The 21,942-nt window shown below is 38.1% G+C and overlaps 1 protein-coding gene across 4 annotated transcripts in view; it reads left to right on the top strand.

Moving 5' to 3' along the window:
- Window positions 1-7,041, top strand: part of MKLN1 (muskelin 1) — a 400,971-nt gene extending 393,930 nt beyond the window's left edge. For 2 of the 4 annotated variants that reach the window (XM_017851289.1, XM_017851290.1), the window contains one exon: window positions 5,781-6,151. In XM_017851289.1, coding sequence (XP_017706778.1) covers window positions 5,781-5,902 — 122 coding nt within the window. In that variant the 3' untranslated portion in view covers window positions 5,903-6,151. Of the gene's footprint in view, window positions 1-5,780 lie in introns of all 4 variants that reach the window. The other 2 variants (XM_017851288.1, XM_017851287.1) reach the window with 2 other exon arrangements.
- The last annotated feature ends 14,901 nt before the right edge of the window (window positions 7,042-21,942 follow it).

Genomic DNA, 21,942 nt, shown 5'->3' with positions numbered 1-21,942 from the left:
AAAAAAAAAAAAAAAAAAAAAAAAAAAACCTCAGCCAAACTTTCTGAATGACTCCCTCCAGAAATAATCCAATTTATGTTCATCTCTTAGTGAGAATTAAATAAAAGTATTAATATTGTATGTAGTATTTTAAAGAATCGGAAAGATGGAAGGTGATATTATCTTAGTTTTGGAAAAATGTGTGACCTCAGAGAAAATCTCCAAGGATCTTGATTTTAGAGCTTCTGGTGGCTATAGGCACTTGTAAGATTGAACTCAGTCGCTTTGCTAAGTTTAAGAGCTGTATGTTATTTCTAGAAAGTATGAATTGGAACAATTAAACTTATTTTCAGCAAGGTTTGTGACAAGTAGGAAAAATCTGGTCTCTAAAGCATATTACCTATTTATTTATTTATTTATTTAGACAGGGTCTTGCTCTGATGCTTAGGCTGGAATGCAGTGGTGCAGTCGTGGCTCACTGCAGCCTGGACTTCCTGGGCTCAAGCAATCCTCCTGCCTCAGCCTCTCGAGTAGCTGGGACTGCTGGCGTGCACAACCACGCTGAGCTAATTTTTTTTCTTTTTTTACATATTTTGAAGAGAGGAGATCTCACTGTCTTGCCCAGGTTTGTCCTTTTTTGGTCCTTACAGCTGTTTTTAGAAGTTTACAGTCCAAATATGAAGTTTAGTGTTAGAAAATAAGTGTACATTTAATAATGTGTATGCTAGGAAAAAAGAATTCATGTTATTTCTCCTTTACTACAGTAGGAAAATCCAGCTGCGTGTAGGATGATAAATTAAAAGTATATTCCTAACCAGGCATGGTGGTGTGAGATGGAAGAATTTCTTGAGCCCAGGAGTTTGAATCCAGCCTGGGCAATGTAGCAAGACCCCATCTCTAAAAATAAAAAATATTCCTAATAGGTTACTTTATTTTTAGAGCAGTTATTGTCTTCAGTCATACTACTAGTGATAGGGTGATAGCTAATTAATATTTATTGAGCACTTACTATGGGACCAGGTACTCTTCTAAGCACTTTGCATGTCTTAACTCATGATTACCCCACAGTAACCCTATGAAGTAGCTACTATGTGATCCCCTTTTGTATATGAAGAAACTAGGGTGCAGAGAGGCTAAAGTAACTTGCCCAGGCATAGTGCTAGTGAATGGCAAAACCAGGATTAAAACCCTGTCAGTATGACTTCAGAACACCTTCTCTAAACCACTAAATGTGCTACCTCTCACTGAGCTTTACCAGTTTCCACTGCTCAAATGGTTACATCCTCTTTCCATTTTACTTTACTTATGAAAATAAAGTAAGATAAACATAGTGATTAGGAGCATGAGGTTTAGAATCAGTATCACCTTTTTGTCCTAGCAGTGCCATTTAAGTAGTTGTGGTGCTATTGATGAGTTTCCTAGATCCCCACCCCTTTTTTATTTGTTTCTAGAAAAAAAACATTGATTACATATAAAGCTTAGGATTCTCCTTTAACAACTTTCCTCAATCTCTGTCTTTTACCCTCAAGTATAATCACTTATATGTAATACACCTTTACACACACACAACCGTATACACAGACATAGATGCAGTTGGTTCTCATTATTCAAAGTAGAATACAGAGTTAGGTTCCTACAAGCCTCTGGTCACAACATTTTATCTACTGATCAATATATAACCATATGTTATGTATGTTTCTGTTTAAAGATTCCTCATTTAATATATATTGTTGATTCACTAACATTAAGCTCATGGTCAACATCACTCTAACTCATACCTGAACCAAGCTTATCTAACACGCATATTTTCCCCACAAGGCCTTTTTGCACTTAGGAATGCTAGACAGCGCTTTGGCACTACATTTAGGGGCCATTTTAAACAGTGAAGCCACCAAAAACACGAAAATGTGGTACCAAACAGATGGTGAAAGGGCTGTTGTCAATAGTAAGAGCCGAAACTAGAAAGTAGCAGAGATCACAGAGTTCAGCCTCAGCTGGGGGCATGTGCGTGTGGTAACTCAAATATTTTGCCACTTTAGTACGTGTCTGTAATAACCACAGAAATACCACAAGTATTGATTTGGGGGTTACAAATGAATTTTAGCAAACAGGCAAATTCACAAATATGGAATGTGTAAATGATCATGAGATCAACTATATATACGCATGCACACACCCATATAAATATATAGGTTTGTATGTGCTGTTTAAATTTATTATATAATGTAAAAACATATTCTGCAGCATAATTTTTAAAAGTTAATCATGTGGCTTGTAGATGTTTCTATCAAGCTACACTAGATCAGTTGTATTCTTTTGAAGTGATACATAATTATTCATAATAGGGTTCTACCATAATTTAACCATTCATCTAATGATAGTGTAAATTTCAGTTTCCTCATAGGTAAATAGTAAATAAAAATAAAAGATGTGCCTTTGAGAGTTAAATGAGCTTAGTACATTGCCCTACCACTTAAGCACTTAATGACTATGAGTTAATGAAAAATAAAGGGCTTTGGAGTCAGACAGACATGGGTTCCACATTCCATCTCTTCCCTCCCTAGCTGTGTGACTTCATTGAATTACTGAATCTCTTTCTGTGTAAAAGAGGTAGATGAAGAACAAAAATAGTAATAACTTTAAGATTGTTGAATCTCTCAAAGTCGTCTCATCTGAAACTGGAGATTATAATACTTCATTGTTTTTGTGACAATGAAATATAATCATACCTAAAGTACCTACCACACAGGAACTCAGTGTTTTTTCCCTCTTAGATAATTTGATCTCAAGAAAATGGTATTACTTTATTAGAGTAGCATTACAGAATCCATATCTTATTTTAAAAATATAACACAGCATTGTACTTCTACATATTCAGAACATAAAAGAGAGAACTAAGCCATTTTAGTACAGTGCTTAGACTGTATACTTTCAGTGGGGTATAGTCTAAAAACAATAAAAGCAAAGTAATGTTGAGTTTTTGTTGGTAGTGGTACATATATAGCAAATCTAGAACTCTTAGGTATTTTAAGTTGAACAAATACGATGTTGCTGAGAGGGTTTTCTTGGTGGAAGAAAGGAGATGTGGAATGGGATAAGAGAAGGATTCATTTCTTAAATCCTCTGGGGCTTTAAGAAATTAGAATTAACAATAAAAGCATGAACTATAATATTCTTAAAAAAAGTATGCATATGATAGGTATGTATGCATAGGCCTAGAAACAGTGACAACCCGGCAATTAGCACAGCTGTTCTTGCTTGGTTTTTAAATAATAGTCACAGCTAAAAGGAATTAGGACTCCAGAGCTGTGTAATGATGAGTTTGGACATATACTAGAAAGTAAGAAGGTACCCCAAAAATAATGGGTGTATTTCAAAAAGACACAGAAGCCAGCTCAAAAAGGCTCTCATTGGTCAAATCTGGGACAGTATGATTATCGGAATGAATGGTGACAGTAATGAGTATAACATATTGAACAAGAGAGAATCCCTGAGTACACAGTGATGTGAACAAATAAGTAAAATGGGAGGAGGGGAAGAAAAAGCTTTTCTTTACAATAGAATGTCAACAACTGTAGAAGGAATCTTAGAGTTAGAAAATCACCATCATATAACTGATAATTGTTTTAGAAAGAATCATCAATGATTGCTAAATTATTGGATGCAGGGCTGTTGGAGAACAGGATATTTACACAGTCTCATCAAGCTGTCTCCCTATCAATAGTTTATTAATTACAAAGGTAGAAAAGAACACCTTTACCTCGGAGAAATTTGGCATATATACCAGCTTAAGCAGATGATCAAAGTTAACATCGTCAGTATTGGGATAAACTGATACCACATGCCTTCTGAGATGATGCCCTGAGACATACAGTATCACTTCTGTAGTATTCTTGCCAAAACTGCATAAACTGAATCTGATCATGAAGAAACAATCAGGCAACCCAGCTTCAACACATTTCACTCGTAAGTGTTCTGTGCTCTTCAAAAGTACTAGTGTCATAAAGGACAAAGAGAGGCTGAGGAACTATTTCAAACTCGAGAGATTGGAAACTAAATTCAGTATGTGATCTTGGATTGGATGTTAGATTAGTAGGAAACATGACTGTAAAAAAGTGACTGAAAAATGACTGGTATTATTGGGACATCAATGTTAAATTTCATGAATTTAATATATATTGATTATGTAAGTTATTGTTCTTGTTCTTAGCTGAAATTAGTTTGAGCATATAGGGGGCAAAGCTGTCTAAAACTTACTCCCAAATAGTTCTGCAAAAAGATTTTCAGTGGGGTACACACACAGGGAAAGAGAGAGGGAGAACGTATTTGGTGAAACTTTTAACAATTGATGAGGTGAATCTAAGTGAAGGCTATATAGGGTGTTCATTGCACAATTCTTGAAACTTTTATGTGAGTTTGAAATTTTCAAAATAAAAGTTGAAAAGAAACAATTTGAAAATTTTAAAAAAGCATAAAATAGAAAGGAAGACTCTTATCTCACCGCAGAGATAACCTTTGTTAATATGTTGAAGTATTTCTTTCCATTCATTTCCACGATCCGATAGTGGGCTTTGTTAAACTCAAGCTCATCTCAAGTAAACATTTTCCTCAAACTTAAAACAATATATTTTTAAAAAATAAAAAGGAATGTGCTGTTCTTGAGGCATTGTTTATGTTCCTTCCAGGAAACTGGTATCCTTGGCAATGTTATGGTCTATTCCTGTTCTTCTACAAGATTAAAACAGATTGGACCTAAAATGGTTCTCTAAGTTGAATGAAAAGCAGTCTGATCTGAAGCCGCCTTCACTGAACACCGTGGCATACATAACTCTTGATGGCTCTGTTTCTGTTTCTCATGGCACTCAGCAGTGCTCTCATGTCTCAGCTATTTCAGGAATAGGGGAAATTATTTATTTTATTTTATCACTTAAATATCTCATTTGTATGTAAGAAATCTGAAGCAGCTGAGATAAACCACTTGATGAAGACAGCATCTCACTGAATGTTCCTTTAGCTGGAATGAACTTGATCGTTGAATGTTTATTAGAGGTTAGGGGGAAAATCCTTTAGATTAACAGTCCCTACCTTTTAAAAATGTCATATGCTTTCTAATATTTATCAGGATAGAAGTAGTTTATTGCCCTATTCCTCACATAATCTGTGCCTAGCATAGGGCCTGGTACATAGTAGCAGGAAGGTATAGTGTTTATTACGTGCAGGTACCATTCTACATATTGTACATGTATCTCTTTCCCTCAGTCATCTGTGTTATCACTCAGTTCTCTGAGACTACTTCCAGCTGTCTCAGAGACATTGATGATTTTAGACTAATTTCTAAAGACCTTTCATTTTGATTTTATTATATTTTTATTACCAAAAAACTTCTTAGTGGTTCAGAAGCATTAACAAGTCAGAAAAGACAAGTGGAATTTCCTCAGTGGACCAGCAGAGGAAAGACCTTGTAAGGAAGAGAAGAGAGATCAATATTATTTAGTAACTAAATTGCCAGTCCTTCTGCTAGAGGTTTTTCATGTAACTACATTTAATCTGCACAATAGCTCTATGAAGTAAACAGGATTGTCACATATTTACAGCTGAGGAAGCAAAGTCTGAAAGCCAGAAAGTCTGATTAATTTACCCAAAGTCACACCACAGCATCTGGGGTCAGATCAGTAGTGTCTGCCTGGTTGTGAAGCCTGATTTGATGTCTCCCTTATAAAATACATTGCTGCTGGTCTCAACTAGTTTTTCTGTTACATGTTTTAAACACAATGGATGTTTCTTTGTATCTTCCTCACCAGGCTTTTCTGATGTGGATCACACCTATGCTCAAAGAACTCAGCTCTTTGACACCTTAGTAAATTTCTTTCCTGACAGCATGACTCCTCCTAAAGGCAACCTGGTAGACCTCATCACACTGTAACTGAAGAGTCACTGGACACAGAAATGGAAAACAGGAGTCGATTTTCCATCTTTTGGATTGCAGCTCCATTGACTGACAGTAAAGCTACAGTGATTGAGGACTGCACCAGAGTTTTGAAGGGATCTTAACCATCACAAGTTTTTACCCTCTTCCTTCATGCCTGACCTCAACCCCGCTCTCCTCATCCTATTCCTAAATTAGGCTAATAAAGTGAAATTGGTATACTTTCCAGTTAAATATATATATATATTTTTCTTACTTTATCTTTTAAGAATTAATGAGTATAAAAGAAAATTAGGCAGTTTACCCTTTCAGATTTTATTTCTTTTTTTTAATTGGGGGAAATAAGCACTATTAACAGATTCAGCACTACAAGTATTTAGAATGTTGTTGCTGTTGGTCATTTGACCTGCCTTCTCCCTTCCCATTTCACTTCACCTCCCATCACACAACTGCGTGTAAGTGGTGTCACTTGTTTACCTCTTTACTTCATTCTTAACAAGTGTATAGTTCTCTAGGACAGCTGATGTATGTTAAGGTGATATCTGTGTCTGTGTTGACTTGTTTTGTGTTACGTTAAACAGTAGGCAGAACTGAGGTCTCAAGTTTGCACTCTTGACCATAAAACTAAACATGAAACCTGAGATTGACCCGAGCACCTATCTGAGGTTGGTATATAATATTTCTGTAATGATATATTTTATAGTAGATATTACAGTAGTATCTGACTTTGAGTCACAGAAACCTTAAACTGAGGAGACAATAGTTCAGAACCTTTAAGAGCCATTCTAAAAATGACCAGCAGGAGGGATCGAGTAGTGAATAATATCTTCATAGCAATTTTAGGAGAAAATGACTCTTTTGTCCAGAAGAGCTCTGCAGAACCAGGGCTCCCGTTTCTCTTGTGCTATCTCTGTAGTATTTTCTTTTGAGAGAGGAGGCTGGGTTTCCAGAGCTTTGCTTTCATTTATTTTTATACACATTGTCTCTCTATATCTGCTTGTGGATATTGATATTTTAAAGAGATGGTTTGTGGTTGTCCAGTGGTATACAACTGACAGGCATTTCATTAAGCACATAGACCAGACTTTGTGAACAGTTCAAATATTTTTTCATTAAAAAACAAGGTATGGCAGATGCACTTTCCCACAGGTCAATTTTTTTGTGAGAGATAGAGGTACATATCTTCTGAGGAGGTGCTGTGGAATGCAATGTGGGGAACCTGCATCTGGCTAGTGCGTACATTTGCTCCAAAACCGTGTTGTATGAAGCTGACCGCCACCATGCTAAAGCAGACTCGTATTAAAAGAAGTGTCGGTCGATCCAGTGGCTCTTAAGAGTGAATAGCTTTATGGAATCAAGTATGTCCCTGAGTAGCAAGATTAGGCCTCACCAAAGAAGAAATTAACCTGCAGTTTCAAAAAGTGTCATGTATAGGAATGAAACATTGAGGTCCCACTTTATTCTGTCTTTAGTACATGGTTTTACTTCTTTTGGGGATTGATGGGAATATATTTTTTGTTAGCTCTAGGCTTGAATCATGGGCTCCTTGGCTTTCCTAGCATCCCAAAGCAGTCAACAGTGATTTCTTAAGCAATTTGATCTGTACCTTTACTTGTGAAAGGTATGCTATATAATTCAGCAAGTACCAACTTGTGTAGCTGCAGAATAACCAAGTGGCTATCCAGTCAAGCAAATACAGTTTACTTACATACTTGAACAATTTCATAAAATGATTCCCCTGAGTGACAGAAGAACATAAAATGTTAATATCACTAATATAGCCTGTTACATCTTTTGGGAGACAGGTGAAAATCAGAAGATTGACAAGGAAGAACTTGAACTTGCTAAGGCTTCCTAAATTTAAAAGCTCTAGTTTTGCTTAGTATGAATTCTGGCACTTTAAAAAGATTAAGCAAGCGAAATCCTGCTGCCCTCCACCATTTATTTTTACAGTGCTTCTTTGTAATTGTTTTCATCAGTTCCTTACATGTTACTTGGAGGAAACTAAGTTCTTGACCTCAGTTATTTTATTTTTGTTTTTCCTTAATTGTTTCCCTACTAGTTTTTTTGGAAAACATATTTGTTTTAATTTCATCTTTCCTCACTTTATTTAGGTAAAATTTTCCCCCTTCATTTCTGGAATTTTTTTGCTCACCGCCATGTTTAAATGGGGTTGAATCATAGCGAGCCATTCGCTCTTGCCAAAGTGAGATAGATGTACTGAGGAGATAATTGAAAAGTCAGACACTGTTCTGTGGGGCTTTAATGGGAGCACTGCTGGAAATGATTGCAGAGAATATAGTGCTTCATATATCCATGACCAAGATTGACATGTTGGCCGGGCGCGGTGGCTCAAGCTTGTAATCCCAGCACTTTGGGAGGCCGAGACGGGCGGATCACGAGGTCAGGAGATCAAGACCATCCTGGCTAACACGGTGAAACCCCGTCTCTACTAAAAAATACAAAAAACTAGCCGGGCGAGGTGGCGGGCGCCTGTAGTCCCAGCTACTCGGGAGGCTGAGGCAGGAGAATGGCGGGAACCTGGGAGGCGGAGCTTGCAGTGAACTGAGATCCGGCCACTGTACTCCAGCCTGGGCGACAGAGCAAGACTCCGTCTCAAAAAAAAAAAAAACAAAGATTGACATGTTGCTCACAACATGTCACTATTTATTGAGGACCCACGTGTATTTCCAAGAATTCCAGCATAGACTATAATTTAAATAATCGAATTTGTTATTCAGGTACACTGTTTATATAGCCAAGTGTATATGCTTTACTACCTAACAATTATTTCATTCTAGCCTAGGTGAATCCCTAATTGAAACACCTGGCTAACACTTTACACACATGAATTAAGTGGGATACAGTTTGCTCATTTGTATTATCTCCAACTTCAACCTCATTCTTCCTTTTTCCTAGCATAATACATTATTTTCAACCAGAAATTAAACTAGATATCCAATATTATTTTCAGTGCTTGTACTTCATGAGAAATAATCTGATTTTCAAGATACCTGTTAAGTGCATTTGCATTTTATTTTGGTAATGGCAGAGACCTCATGTGGCCAGTTTGATTGATTCAAGAATATATCACTCTTATTCAAGCAAAGGAATTCAGACTTGAATGCCAACCTCTGTGCTGAAGCTGACAGACAGTATTAACTCTTTTCAAGGCCATCTTTTAGACCTGATTTTCATTTATATGAAAACAGACCTGTCCATGTCTAATAAGTAAAAACTGATAGAATACATTAAAAAGTCACTGGTTTATCATAGAAAAGTTTGATGGGTTTAGAGCTCAGTGATTTAAGCTTCTAAAACTGCATTCTTGGGCAAAGTATGTATATTATATATAAATAGTTGGCAGTTTATTCCAGTTGGTCTCTTCACGTCTGCTTTTAAAGTGCTATGTAGAGATACATTAACAGAGGTATAATAAAACAGTGTTTTAAAATCTAGCCTATAAACAAAAGCTAGTTTGAGGCACCCAGGCGTTTAGTGAGAGATAAGAACGAATGCTTAATGGATCAAAAAAGCACTTAGGAGTATGTTCCTGATTTTATTCTCTAAATTATACTCAATTTCATGGTAATTACATGAAGAAGTACCTACAATTATTCTTAACACTACATGGAATTCACTGGGTAATTGTGGGTCATTTATTTCCTGAAAGTCATGTGAAATCCTTAGCTGGTTGAATGTTGCACAGTATTTGTGTGTTATGGTTTAAAGTGACTTCTGTGGGAGGGAATCATTACAACATATATTCTAAATAAAGTCATCTAACTGTTAAAAAAAAAAAAAAAAAAAAACCTTTCCTAACCCTTCTTTTCTTAAAAATCCACATTAATCCACAATTTCATCCCTTTGTAAGAAATTCTTGCCTGAATTCTCACCAAGTTTTGAATTCCTAAAATAGCCCCTGATCTAGGATGTGAAGGCTGCCCCAGAAAAAGTTGATGACTAGAGGAGTATCATAGTGGGTCTACATATGACAGTACTTACAGATTAGATCTTTGGGCGCTTTAACACGAGATTTTTGTAATCCTTATTAGTCAAATAACACTATTCTTTTGTGGTTCTAGACCGTGGCTTCTATCTCCCTGTGATTTGTTTTAATGCTGAAATGACTTGGCTATCCAAAACTACTAGTCTAGAGGTCTGTTGGTTGAAGGTAGACATTTCCAAGTTTGTCGAAATAATATGAAGCTGACGAGCTCACATAAATGATGTTGCCCTCATTTGTTTTGGGTGAGGACTCATTACTGCAGTATGTCAATTTCTTCACCAAATGCTTTTTCTTTTTCTCAATAAATCCTGTCTTAGAGGTTCTATTTATACATGATTTTTAAAACCTTGGTTTCCTTCTATCCACCAAATACTGTGAATTGTTCTTCCATTTATTTTTCTTAGCTAATGTAACTTTATTCTTGACTTTTGTTAGCCCTAGACTTCTGAGATTTTCTGTGGCATTCTGTAGGAGCATTGTATTGCTTGGGAAAAAAAGATCAAAATCATTCTGAGGCAAATGCTCTATTATCCTTATTTATGACGAGAATAATGAAATTAATAAGGAATTAATAGCATTCAGATGTTGCTGTAAACATACTTGAGTCATTTTCATTTGGGGATAGTAGTAATGGCTGTGGCAGCTTTAATGGAGAAACCTATGTTGGCCTCTTTTCCTGGCATTAGGGACTCTTGTCATAGAACTATTGGTAAAGTACAAGTTTGATAGCAGAGCTCCTGAATTCAGCATATCATCAGAATTTCCATTTACCTTTTGTCTTTTCTTTTTATTGTATTTTTTAATCTTTTTATTTCTATTCCTACCTCCCATGAGTAGCATTGATTTTCTGCTGAAGTTAGAATTTGTGTTAAGAATTGACTTTAAATTTCTGACATAGTTGAATATTAGAAATGGCTTCAATTGCCATGAAATAATTGCTTTTTGCCGGGCGCGGTGGCTCACGCCTGTAATCCCAGCACTTTGGGAGGCTGAGGTGGGCAGATCACGAGGTCAGGAGATCGAGACCATCTTGGCTACCACGGTGAAACCCCGTCTCTACTAAAAATACAAAAAATTAGCTGGGCATGGTGGTGGGCGCCTGTAGTCCCAGCTCCTCGGGAGGCTGAGGCAGGAGAATGGCATGAACCCAGGGGGGTGGAGCTTGCAGTGAGCCTAGATTGTGCCACTGCTCTCCAGCCTGGGCAACAGAGCAAGACTCCACCTCAAAAAAAAAAAAAGAAATAATTGCTTTTCTTTTTTTTTTTTCTTAAAAATAATACAGTCTTATAAATGTCTCTTCCCCTCAAGAATGTGAATTTAGGCTGGGCTTAGTGACTCACACCTGTAATCCCAGACCTTTGGGAGGTTAACACGGGAGGATTGCTTCAGCCCAGCAATTTGAGACCAGCCTGGGCAACATAGCAAGACCTCATCTCTACTTAAAAAATTTTTGTTTTTTAGCCAGGTGTGGTGGTACGTGCCTGTAGTCCTAGCTACTTGGGAGGCTGAGGTGGGAGGATCACTTGAACCCAGGAGTTTGAGGCTGCAGTGAGCTATGATTGCAACACTGCACTCCAGTCTGGGCAACAGAGCAAGACTCTGTCTCCAAAAAACAACAACAACAAAAATGTGAATTTAGCTCCAATTTCAAATGACTAACTCTTATGCCAGTCATAGCCCGTGAAATCATCTGATGGTAGCTTCTGTAGCCCTTAACCTAAGGAGTCATTAGAGGTTATAGTAAATTAGTTTCTCTAGTGGTGCAGAGAGAAATGCCATCAGGGGAAATTATCACTATCTTTTTTGCTAAAGTTTTATATTGTGAACTGGATCCTACGCAGCTTAAAAACACAAAAATGAAAGAGTAGTCCTAGTTTATCTTCTTAATTGGAATCATTATTTGGAAATAAGATTTGCAGTATGCTGTCTATCCCCAAACACTGCCGAGCTTGCAAGAAAACAGAATTTAACATGGATGTTATCTGAAAGCTGTAGGGTCAACAACAAAAAAGGTGAAATGTTTAGTAGGGAACTGGACCAGTTCTAAGGTATCACTTTTAATTATAAAATAATGTCTTCCTTTTTTTCTGCTTTTCAGACAGCCTCAGGGAACTATTAAACATTTGTGTGCAAGGTCCTATTTTGCTTATCTAAGGCATTTTGACTTGGAAGTATTAAACTTCAGGAATGAGCTAGAGAAGATTATGAGGGTATGTTAGAGGAGGAAAAATAGGAGCTTTTTTGCCCATGGATTTTAGAGGTCCACAAATTGAAAGGAAAAAGAAATTTCTTCATTTCTAACCCTAAAATAATTTTGTTAATGAGATGCTGGGAAAAAGACTGCCAAAAGGCCTCAAAGCTCATGCTTCTAGATAGCATTTCTTGGTTAGTTACCTTTCTTCCCTTCTCCCAAATAACTGTGTGAGATCTTAAAACAGAAAATCTAGTGTTAATGGTCTCTAGATCTTAAACTAGGTGAGCAGCTTCTTACGTATAGCCAGTTCCTTGTTAAAGATCCAGCAGGAAAACCAGCCATGAAACATTTCCACATGCAGTGTGGGGGCTCCCTTGCTTATTCACTGAGTTTAAGCTCTTGCTGCAACATGGCTCTGTACCATCTGGGATGCTAGCAGTCCCAGCAGTTAGCTCAGATATCTGAGCTGTCTGCCACACAAATACCAGCCTGAGGAGATCATCATTCTTCAGTTTCATTCATTACTTAATGAATGCCAAATTAATTGGCAGGAAGAAGAAACACTCTGTGTGATNAAAAAAAAAAAAAAACCTTTCCTAACCCTTCTTTTCTTAAAATCCACATTAATCCACAATTTCATCCCTTTGTAAGAAATTCTTGCCTGAATTCTCACCAAGTTTTGAATTCCTAAAATAGCCCCTGATCTAGGATGTGAAGGCTGCCCCAGAAAAGTTGATGACTAGAGGAGTATCATAGTGGGTCTACATATGACAGTACTTACAGATTAGATCTTTGGGCGCTTTAACACGAGATTTTGTAATCCTTATTAGTCAAATAACACTATTCTTTTGTGGTTCTAGACCGTGGCTTCTATCTCCCTGTGATTTGTTTTAATGCTGAAATGACTTGGCTATCCAAAACTACTAGTCTAGAGGTCTGTTGGTTGAAGGTAGACATTTCCAAGTTTGTCGAAATAATATGAAGCTGACGAGCTCACATAAATGATGTTGCCCTCATTTGTTTTGGGTGAGGACTCATTACTGCAGTATGTCAATTTCTTCACCAAATGCTTTTCTTTTCTCAATAAATCCTGTCTTAGAGGTTCTATTTATACATGATTTTAAAACCTTGGTTTCCTTCTATCCACCAAATACTGTGAATTGTTCTTCCATTTATTTTCTTAGCTAATGTAACTTTATTCTTGACTTTTGTTAGCCCTAGACTTCTGAGATTTTCTGTGGCATTCTGTAGGAGCATTGTATTGCTTGGGAAAAAAAGATCAAAATCATTCTGAGGCAAATGCTCTATTATCCTTATTTATGACGAGAATAATGAAATTAATAAGGAATTAATAGCATTCAGATGTTGCTGTAAACATACTTGAGTCATTTTCATTTGGGGATAGTAGTAATGGCTGTGGCAGCTTTAATGGAGAAACCTATGTTGGCCTCTTTTCCTGGCATTAGGGACTCTTGTCATAGAACTATTGGTAAAGTACAAGTTTGATAGCAGAGCTCCTGAATTCAGCATATCATCAGAATTTCCATTTACCTTTTGTCTTTTCTTTTATTGTATTTTTTAATCTTTTATTTCTATTCCTACCTCCCATGAGTAGCATTGATTTTCTGCTGAAGTTAGAATTTGTGTTAAGAATTGACTTTAAATTTCTGACATAGTTGAATATTAGAAATGGCTTCAATTGCCATGAAATAATTGCTTTTGCCGGGCGCGGTGGCTCACGCCTGTAATCCCAGCACTTTGGGAGGCTGAGGTGGGCAGATCACGAGGTCAGGAGATCGAGACCATCTTGGCTACCACGGTGAAACCCCGTCTCTACTAAAATACAAAAAATTAGCTGGGCATGGTGGTGGGCGCCTGTAGTCCCAGCTCCTCGGGAGGCTGAGGCAGGAGAATGGCATGAACCCAGGGGGGTGGAGCTTGCAGTGAGCCTAGATTGTGCCACTGCTCTCCAGCCTGGGCAACAGAGCAAGACTCCACCTCAAAAAAAAAAAAAGAAATAATTGCTTTTCTTTTTTTTTTTCTTAAAATAATACAGTCTTATAAATGTCTCTTCCCCTCAAGAATGTGAATTTAGGCTGGGCTTAGTGACTCACACCTGTAATCCCAGACCTTTGGGAGGTTAACACGGGAGGATTGCTTCAGCCCAGCAATTTGAGACCAGCCTGGGCAACATAGCAAGACCTCATCTCTACTTAAAAAATTTTGTTTTTTAGCCAGGTGTGGTGGTACGTGCCTGTAGTCCTAGCTACTTGGGAGGCTGAGGTGGGAGGATCACTTGAACCCAGGAGTTTGAGGCTGCAGTGAGCTATGATTGCAACACTGCACTCCAGTCTGGGCAACAGAGCAAGACTCTGTCTCCAAAAAACAACAACAACAAAATGTGAATTTAGCTCCAATTTCAAATGACTAACTCTTATGCCAGTCATAGCCCGTGAAATCATCTGATGGTAGCTTCTGTAGCCCTTAACCTAAGGAGTCATTAGAGGTTATAGTAAATTAGTTTCTCTAGTGGTGCAGAGAGAAATGCCATCAGGGGAAATTATCACTATCTTTTTTGCTAAAGTTTTATATTGTGAACTGGATCCTACGCAGCTTAAAACACAAAATGAAAGAGTAGTCCTAGTTTATCTTCTTAATTGGAATCATTATTTGGAAATAAGATTTGCAGTATGCTGTCTATCCCCAAACACTGCCGAGCTTGCAAGAAAACAGAATTTAACATGGATGTTATCTGAAAGCTGTAGGGTCAACAACAAAAAAGGTGAAATGTTTAGTAGGGAACTGGACCAGTTCTAAGGTATCACTTTTAATTATAAAATAATGTCTTCCTTTTTTTCTGCTTTTCAGACAGCCTCAGGGAACTATTAAACATTTGTGTGCAAGGTCCTATTTTGCTTATCTAAGGCATTTTGACTTGGAAGTATTAAACTTCAGGAATGAGCTAGAGAAGATTATGAGGGTATGTTAGAGGAGGAAAATAGGAGCTTTTTTGCCCATGGATTTTAGAGGTCCACAAATTGAAAGGAAAAGAAATTTCTTCATTTCTAACCCTAAAATAATTTTGTTAATGAGATGCTGGGAAAAGACTGCCAAAAGGCCTCAAAGCTCATGCTTCTAGATAGCATTTCTTGGTTAGTTACCTTTCTTCCCTTCTCCCAAATAACTGTGTGAGATCTTAAAACAGAAAATCTAGTGTTAATGGTCTCTAGATCTTAAACTAGGTGAGCAGCTTCTTACGTATAGCCAGTTCCTTGTTAAAGATCCAGCAGGAAAACCAGCCATGAAACATTTCCACATGCAGTGTGGGGCTCCCTTGCTTATTCACTGAGTTTAAGCTCTTGCTGCAACATGGCTCTGTACCATCTGGGATGCTAGCAGTCCCAGCAGTTAGCTCAGATATCTGAGCTGTCTGCCACACAAATACCAGCCTGAGGAGATCATCATTCTTCAGTTTCATTCATTACTTAATGAATGCCAAATTAATTGGCAGGAAGAAGAAACACTCTGTGTGATATACTGAACAAGCCTGTGTGCATGATTAAGGAGTCACTCAAAAAGCCAGTTTTGAGCTTTATTTCTCCTTTGTTAACAAATCTCAAGAAACCCTTTGTTACAGTTTAGCTCATGTCATTTGGTTGGTTTTATTTTCTAGCCCTTTAACATAGGAGGAAAATTGTCATTTCATGTATAACTTGTAACACATACCGAATTGAACTGATATTAGTTTCCTTGCCTTAAATTAATTATATATCATCCCAAGGGTCTCTGTTAATTCTGCTTTGCCAAGAAATAATGAGATCTGGGTTTGGCATTAGAAGTATTTCATAATTTTGGTTTTTTCTTTAGGTCTCCTCCACATCTGTAAAGTGATTAATTTAATTAGAGGAGGCATGCAGAATAAATCCCAATCCCATTGCAACTAGCAGAGCTTTGTAAATTCAGTTACAACAAAGGAGAGGATCTTACACCATTAGAGCCATGCCATCAGGTGTTTGCAAGTGACAGCTGTAGTGTGTTGCCTCAAATAATACCAAGTTACAAGATAGCTAATACCAAGTAATTAACAACTCACTCCCAAATGTAATAATAAAATATCAAAGTCCAAAAGGTTACTTATGAGTAGTCTTCCACAGGGGAAGATAAATTTATTAAGAAGTCATGTACTGGCCGGGCGCGGTGGCTCAAGCCTGTAATCCCAGCACTTTGGGAGGCCGAGACGGGCGAATCACGAGGTCAGGAGATTGAAACCATCCTGGCTAACACGGTGAAACCCCGTCTCTACTAAAAATACAAAAAAATTAGCTGGGCGAGGTGGCGGGCGCCTGTAGTTCCAGCTACTCGGGAGGCTGAGGCAGGAGAATGGCGTGAACCCGGGAGGCGGAGCTTGCAGTGAGCTGAGATCCGGCCACTGCATTCCAGCCTGGGGGCAGAGCGAGACTCTGTCTCAAAAAAATAAAAAAAATAAAAAATAAAAATAAAAATATGTACCTGCTTTTATTATCAACTGTCAGATTTTACCAAATAGTAAACCACAAATATGTTTAAAGTATCTATTTTCATAAAATAATATATTCTTGGGAAGTTAGTTAAATAATATTGAAAAAATGATTTACCAAATGGTAAACCACAAATATGTTTAAAGNAAAAAAAAAAAAAAAAAAAAAAAGTCGTGTACTGATCTTGGAATTATTTTTTTTCCTTTCCCAGAAAAAAAAAATGATTTTGGTGACTGATCAATTATAAGCAATTTTCCTCCTTACTTACAAATCATCCATTTAGAAAAATAAACGTGAACTTCCTTTCCTAAGCATTACAATTAGCCTGGGCAAGAGGTGTTATGATTGTCTTATTCTTTAAGCCAGTTTACTTTTTGGATTTGTGTGAAATGTCTTCTGAAAAGAAGGGAGATAGTATAGTATTAATTAACTACTTTGTATAGTCTTCTGCATAATTTAGAGTTGAAAATAATGTAGGGCCGGGCGCGGTGGCTCAAGCCTGTAATCCCAGCACTCTGGGAGGCCGAGACGGGCGGATCACGAGGTCAGGAGATCGAGACCATCCTGGCTAACACGGAAACCCCGTCTCTACTAAAAATACAAAAAAAAAAAAAACAAGCCGGGCGAGGTGGCGGGCGCCTGTAGTCCCAGCTACTCTGGAGGCTGAGGCAGGAGAATGGCGTAAACCCGGGAGGCGGAGCTTGCAGTGAGCTGAGATCCGGCCACGGCACTCCAGCCCGGGCGACAGAGCGAGACCCCGTCTCAAAAAAAAAAAAAGAAAATAATATAACATTTTCCTGTGAACAGATTTGTTTATGTAGACATATAAATATACATATATACACATAGATATACATTTTTTAAATGCTCTTTTTAAAGAGATTTCTTGCCTTGCTCCCACTCCAAAAGCTATGTACAGTTGAGTCATTAGCCTCAGAGGAAGAGTACGGGAAAGCAAAGATGAGGACCTCCTTTTCTTGTGTTGGTCTTGGGAACAAACAGTATTCCATCTTTCAAATATGGCATATTTCTAAACAGTTTGGGAAAGATGTTAGAATTTTTTAAAAGTCAGCTATTTTATAAATTGGAAGTGCTCACTAGTCAGAAATTCAGATCCCCTCTGATAGAGATAGATTCTCAAAACTGAAATTGGACTGAAAATTAGATTGAGAAGAAAGATCAACTTCCTCCATAGCCAATAAAATCTTTCTAAGCCTGCTTATTAATGCTGTGAATCGCTCCTTCTGTTTGTGAAAACATCTCCTGGACTGGAAATGTGGTGCTGTAGCAGCCAGCTTAGCCGAAGGGTGGAGAATGTTAAATATCTTTTATGGGACTTATGATAAAATGTATTGATGTTAGTGATTGTCAAAATAGGTTTATCATTTTAAAAACTAGGAAATTACTAAGTATAAAGAAGAAAAACCAGTATTAACTAAGTGATGAGACCTCTTCATTTTATTGTCCCTGACTTCTTTCCATTACCAAACATTTTAGTAAAGGCTAGAAAAGATTAAAAAATAAATAAATAAATAACACAGCCATTCCATTGTTTTGTTTTTAACCACATGGAGAAAGGACCAGGCTGGAAGCATATGTCCCCACCCTTATTTATATTCCTTTGAGCATTGCCCTTTTCTAGACAGACAATCTGAAAATAATTGTGTTGATGGGTCTCTTTAAGCCTGAACTCCGGGTGTAAGATGTTATCCAGAAGCTATAGGGAGCTGCCTTGCTCAGGTCATTGGAAATTTCAGCCCTAAGACTCATTTGAATTTCTAAATCCTTTATGCACCATTATGGACATATGGAGCATATTCATACCATGAGGAGGAGTCTTTGTTTATGATGGACTTTTTAATATGGTCATCATTAAATTCACATTCAAAAAAGATGAGCTATTGTTAAAAGCCAAAAGAAAAACAGATAAAATGAACATGAAGCAAGGAGTCCATAAAACAAGAGTTCTTTACCACGTTTAAGCAAATGTCTCTCAAAAAAATTGTATTTCTCTGCACATTAGCTGAGATTCACACATTTTGCACCTCGGTATTTCAGATGAGACTCAATGTGTGGAGGAGAAAACTGCTAACTTGTTTGGTTCTACTCTAACCCCCTCTTCTGTGGCAGTGTGGGGTCAGGGCCGTATCTTAAAGTGTCCACATCGTCTTAAATGGAAATCATGGGACTCTGGAAAGCTGGCATGAGCTGGTTGGAGCTTTTAAACAGAAGTGCTTTATAGGTATCAGATCTCTTCTGACATCAATTGTTAGGAATCATTGTTGGACTCTGTTGTGTTCTGCAGTCTTCCCCATTCCCCTCATGATCCTCTCTGGTTTATCTTTTATCCAATCTGTATGGACTTTTTAGGATTTTTTTTTTAGTACAAATAACTTTCAGATCCCAGCTTTGGTAAATGTGTTAACTCTACTTTGTGAATAAATAAATGAGTGATCTGAACAATGGCAATTGTAGAATTACGTTGTATGTAATGTACATATGGAGAAAGAATGTATTTTGTTCATTTTCTTAATAAAAAGTTATATATGGATGCTACAAGATGTCTCTTGTATTTGCTTAAACTACTTTTGAAGTGAACCTTTAAAATGTCTTTGTACTTTACAGTTGTGGTTTTCCCTCAGAAAGGTAAGTTTTATTCAGGCTTCCAAAATTGAAAATGATCCGCTTTCGAAGGGCCTTTGGGTGTGTTCCTTTGAGACAGTGCTCAGATAAAGAAGTACTGGCCATGCTAACAAAGTTTCTGCGGGGAGGCTTCCACTTTTAAAGACCACTGGTAAATTATTTCATGAACCAGCCTTATTTTATTTGCCTTGTCCATTTGGACTTGTGTTCCTCTTGAAAAGGGGATATGCTTGTACAGGCTAGGAACTAGAAGAAAAGACTGAACTGAAATGGAAAATTCATTGCAGAAAAGATAGTAAAGGGAGAGAACCTAGAAGTGTTGCAAAGTTTGGGAAAATTCTTTATCCCTGTCCCCATTAAAGGGGAAAGACACTTTATGGGCCAAATCTTGAAAAACCTAAACTGAGAAATATGCCAGATAAAGGTACTGGATCACTGGGGCCGAGTGGTGGGACTCTCAGTAACGAGATCACCTCTCTGCCCTTTCCACCTCCTGGTCTGCTTTACATCTTGGCTTTGTGATCATGCATTCTGGAGTGAATTGTCAGCTGGTTTTATTCCAAACAGGGATCATGCTTTCTCAATTTACAAATTGAATAATCCAAACGTTACTGCAGAGCTTTCATTTCTAGGGTGTCCTTTGAGTGTGGCCCTTAAGTAATGTTTCTTTGTGTTCTCAAAACAGGAAAGCATGAGGTGCAGTGATAAGGTAAGGAATTGACCTTTCCTTGGTCAGTCCTCCAGAGAATTAACTCAAAAGGATCAAAATGCAGGACAGTACCCTTGATATGTTTGTCACTACCTTCTGGTGGGAAGACAGCAGTAAGTAAAGAAACCTTGGCCCTAAACACAGATGAGAGCCAGCTGCTCCCAGGTCAAGTGCATGTGGAGACTGTACTACAGAGCTTGGAAGTTGCTGCATTAGGGGCTTCCACCATCTAAGGAAGATGACCGAGCACCCAATAGGGAAATGGCTGTGTGTGCCCATGCTCCCATAACTTCTCATATAAATGACTGCAGGGTTCCTAGAAACTGGGGGGAAATATTTTCCCTGTAAATGGAGGCAACATTGATTGATCACTAACCGTTCAGATTCTGCAGGTATTAATAGGACTGGAAAGACCATCTGAGGCTTGTACAGTCCTGACGTAAGTCTAAATCCTGGTTAATGACGTTTCTTCTTTAGCAGCACATTATGCTACATCTTCCTTTGCCTTTTGCATGTCTTGGAAAGAGAAAAGGAAGAGGGGACTGGAGACTTGGGCTTTCTGGGGCATAGGGCGGTTGGGGCAGCAGAGGATGATGCCACCATCCTTACTCTACAGCTTCACTATTGTCTTACGGGGCCTTTTTTCCTGTGGGCTTTCACCCAGCAAAAGCAGCAGCCGTCAATCATATGCTTGCCAGAGACATTCTTATTATAGGGAAGGAGAAACTATGTAGAAGTAGCCTGCCTAGCACTATGTTCGTAAGTTTTAATGGTTGGCAAACCCCGAAAGGAAGTTAGGACCCTTGGCGATGTACATGGTAGCATTGTACAGCTACCCTCTAAACTTGGGTCATAGAATGGAGAGCCCAGGAGGAATCGGGAATCCTGGCTTTTATTTCCTGATGACCAATGACTTCTGCATAGCATTGTTCACAACCACACCTTCTCTGCCTCATTTCTTCTGTGAAGTAAATACTGGCAGCAGATCTTGTTTGCTGGGATCCTATTGATTTTCTTTTTTCTTTTTTTTTTTTTTTTTTTTTTAGGACAGGGTGTCACTCTCGTATAGGCTGGAGTGTAGTGGTGTGATCATAGCTTACTGCAGCCTCCAACTCCTGGGCTCAAGTGATCCTGCCTTAGCATCCGGAGTAGCTAGGACTACAGGCACGTGCCAGCACAACTGACTAATTAAAAAATAAAAAATGTAAAGATAGGATCTGGCTATGTTGCCGAGGCTGGTTTTGAATTCCTGAGCTCAAGCTATCCTCCCACCTTGACCTCGTAAAGTGCTGGGATTAAAGGCATGAGCCACCATTCCCTGCCAAGGTCTTTGAAAGCACTAGCTATCTCAGTGTTTATCACTAGTGTTAATTATGTAGCCAGTTCTATTCTTTATTTACTTTTTTCCCTTGTGTACAGAAGAAATCTATGATTTAGGAGGGAGCTTATAGGGGAGGTTCTGAGTGACAAATCAGCATTAACACATTTAAATTGACAAATGAGCGTGTGTCTTGGTTGGCAGGCAGGGAGCAGGTCAATGACCTACTCAGGAAGAGAATGGGGTCTTAGGTCTAACTTGTGGCCCATGATAAGCTATGAGTCACTCTTAGTGCACCTTGACCATGGCCAGCGTCCTGTGTGAGTTCCTTGTACTTGGACTCCTTTCTGTATCCTTGGCACCCTCTGGAAGTTAACCTCGAAATAACCCTGGCCCAACTCTAGCCCTCTCTTCAGGGTTTAACTGCCTTTCACAACTCTCATGACAGGAAAATCATATTGTAACAGTAGTTGCATTCTAGAAATGTATTTTGCTGTTGGAACTCTTGGCATTAACGTGATTAGGACTAAAGAGCAAAAAGATAGAGAATCAAGGCCCGTGCTGCCATTTAAATGGTTGTGTGATCAATATCGAAGAGAATACTTAACCCCTGCATCTAATTTCCTGAGTGGGGACAATTCCTGTAA

The sequence above is a fragment of the Rhinopithecus bieti genome, unplaced genomic scaffold (genome assembly GCF_001698545.2).
Source record: "Rhinopithecus bieti isolate Rb0 unplaced genomic scaffold, ASM169854v2 scaffold_34313, whole genome shotgun sequence".
In the NCBI taxonomy this organism is placed as follows: Eukaryota; Metazoa; Chordata; class Mammalia; order Primates; family Cercopithecidae; genus Rhinopithecus; species Rhinopithecus bieti.
Note: the sequence above shows the minus strand (reverse complement) of the source record. Positions and strands in the feature narration are given on the sequence as shown.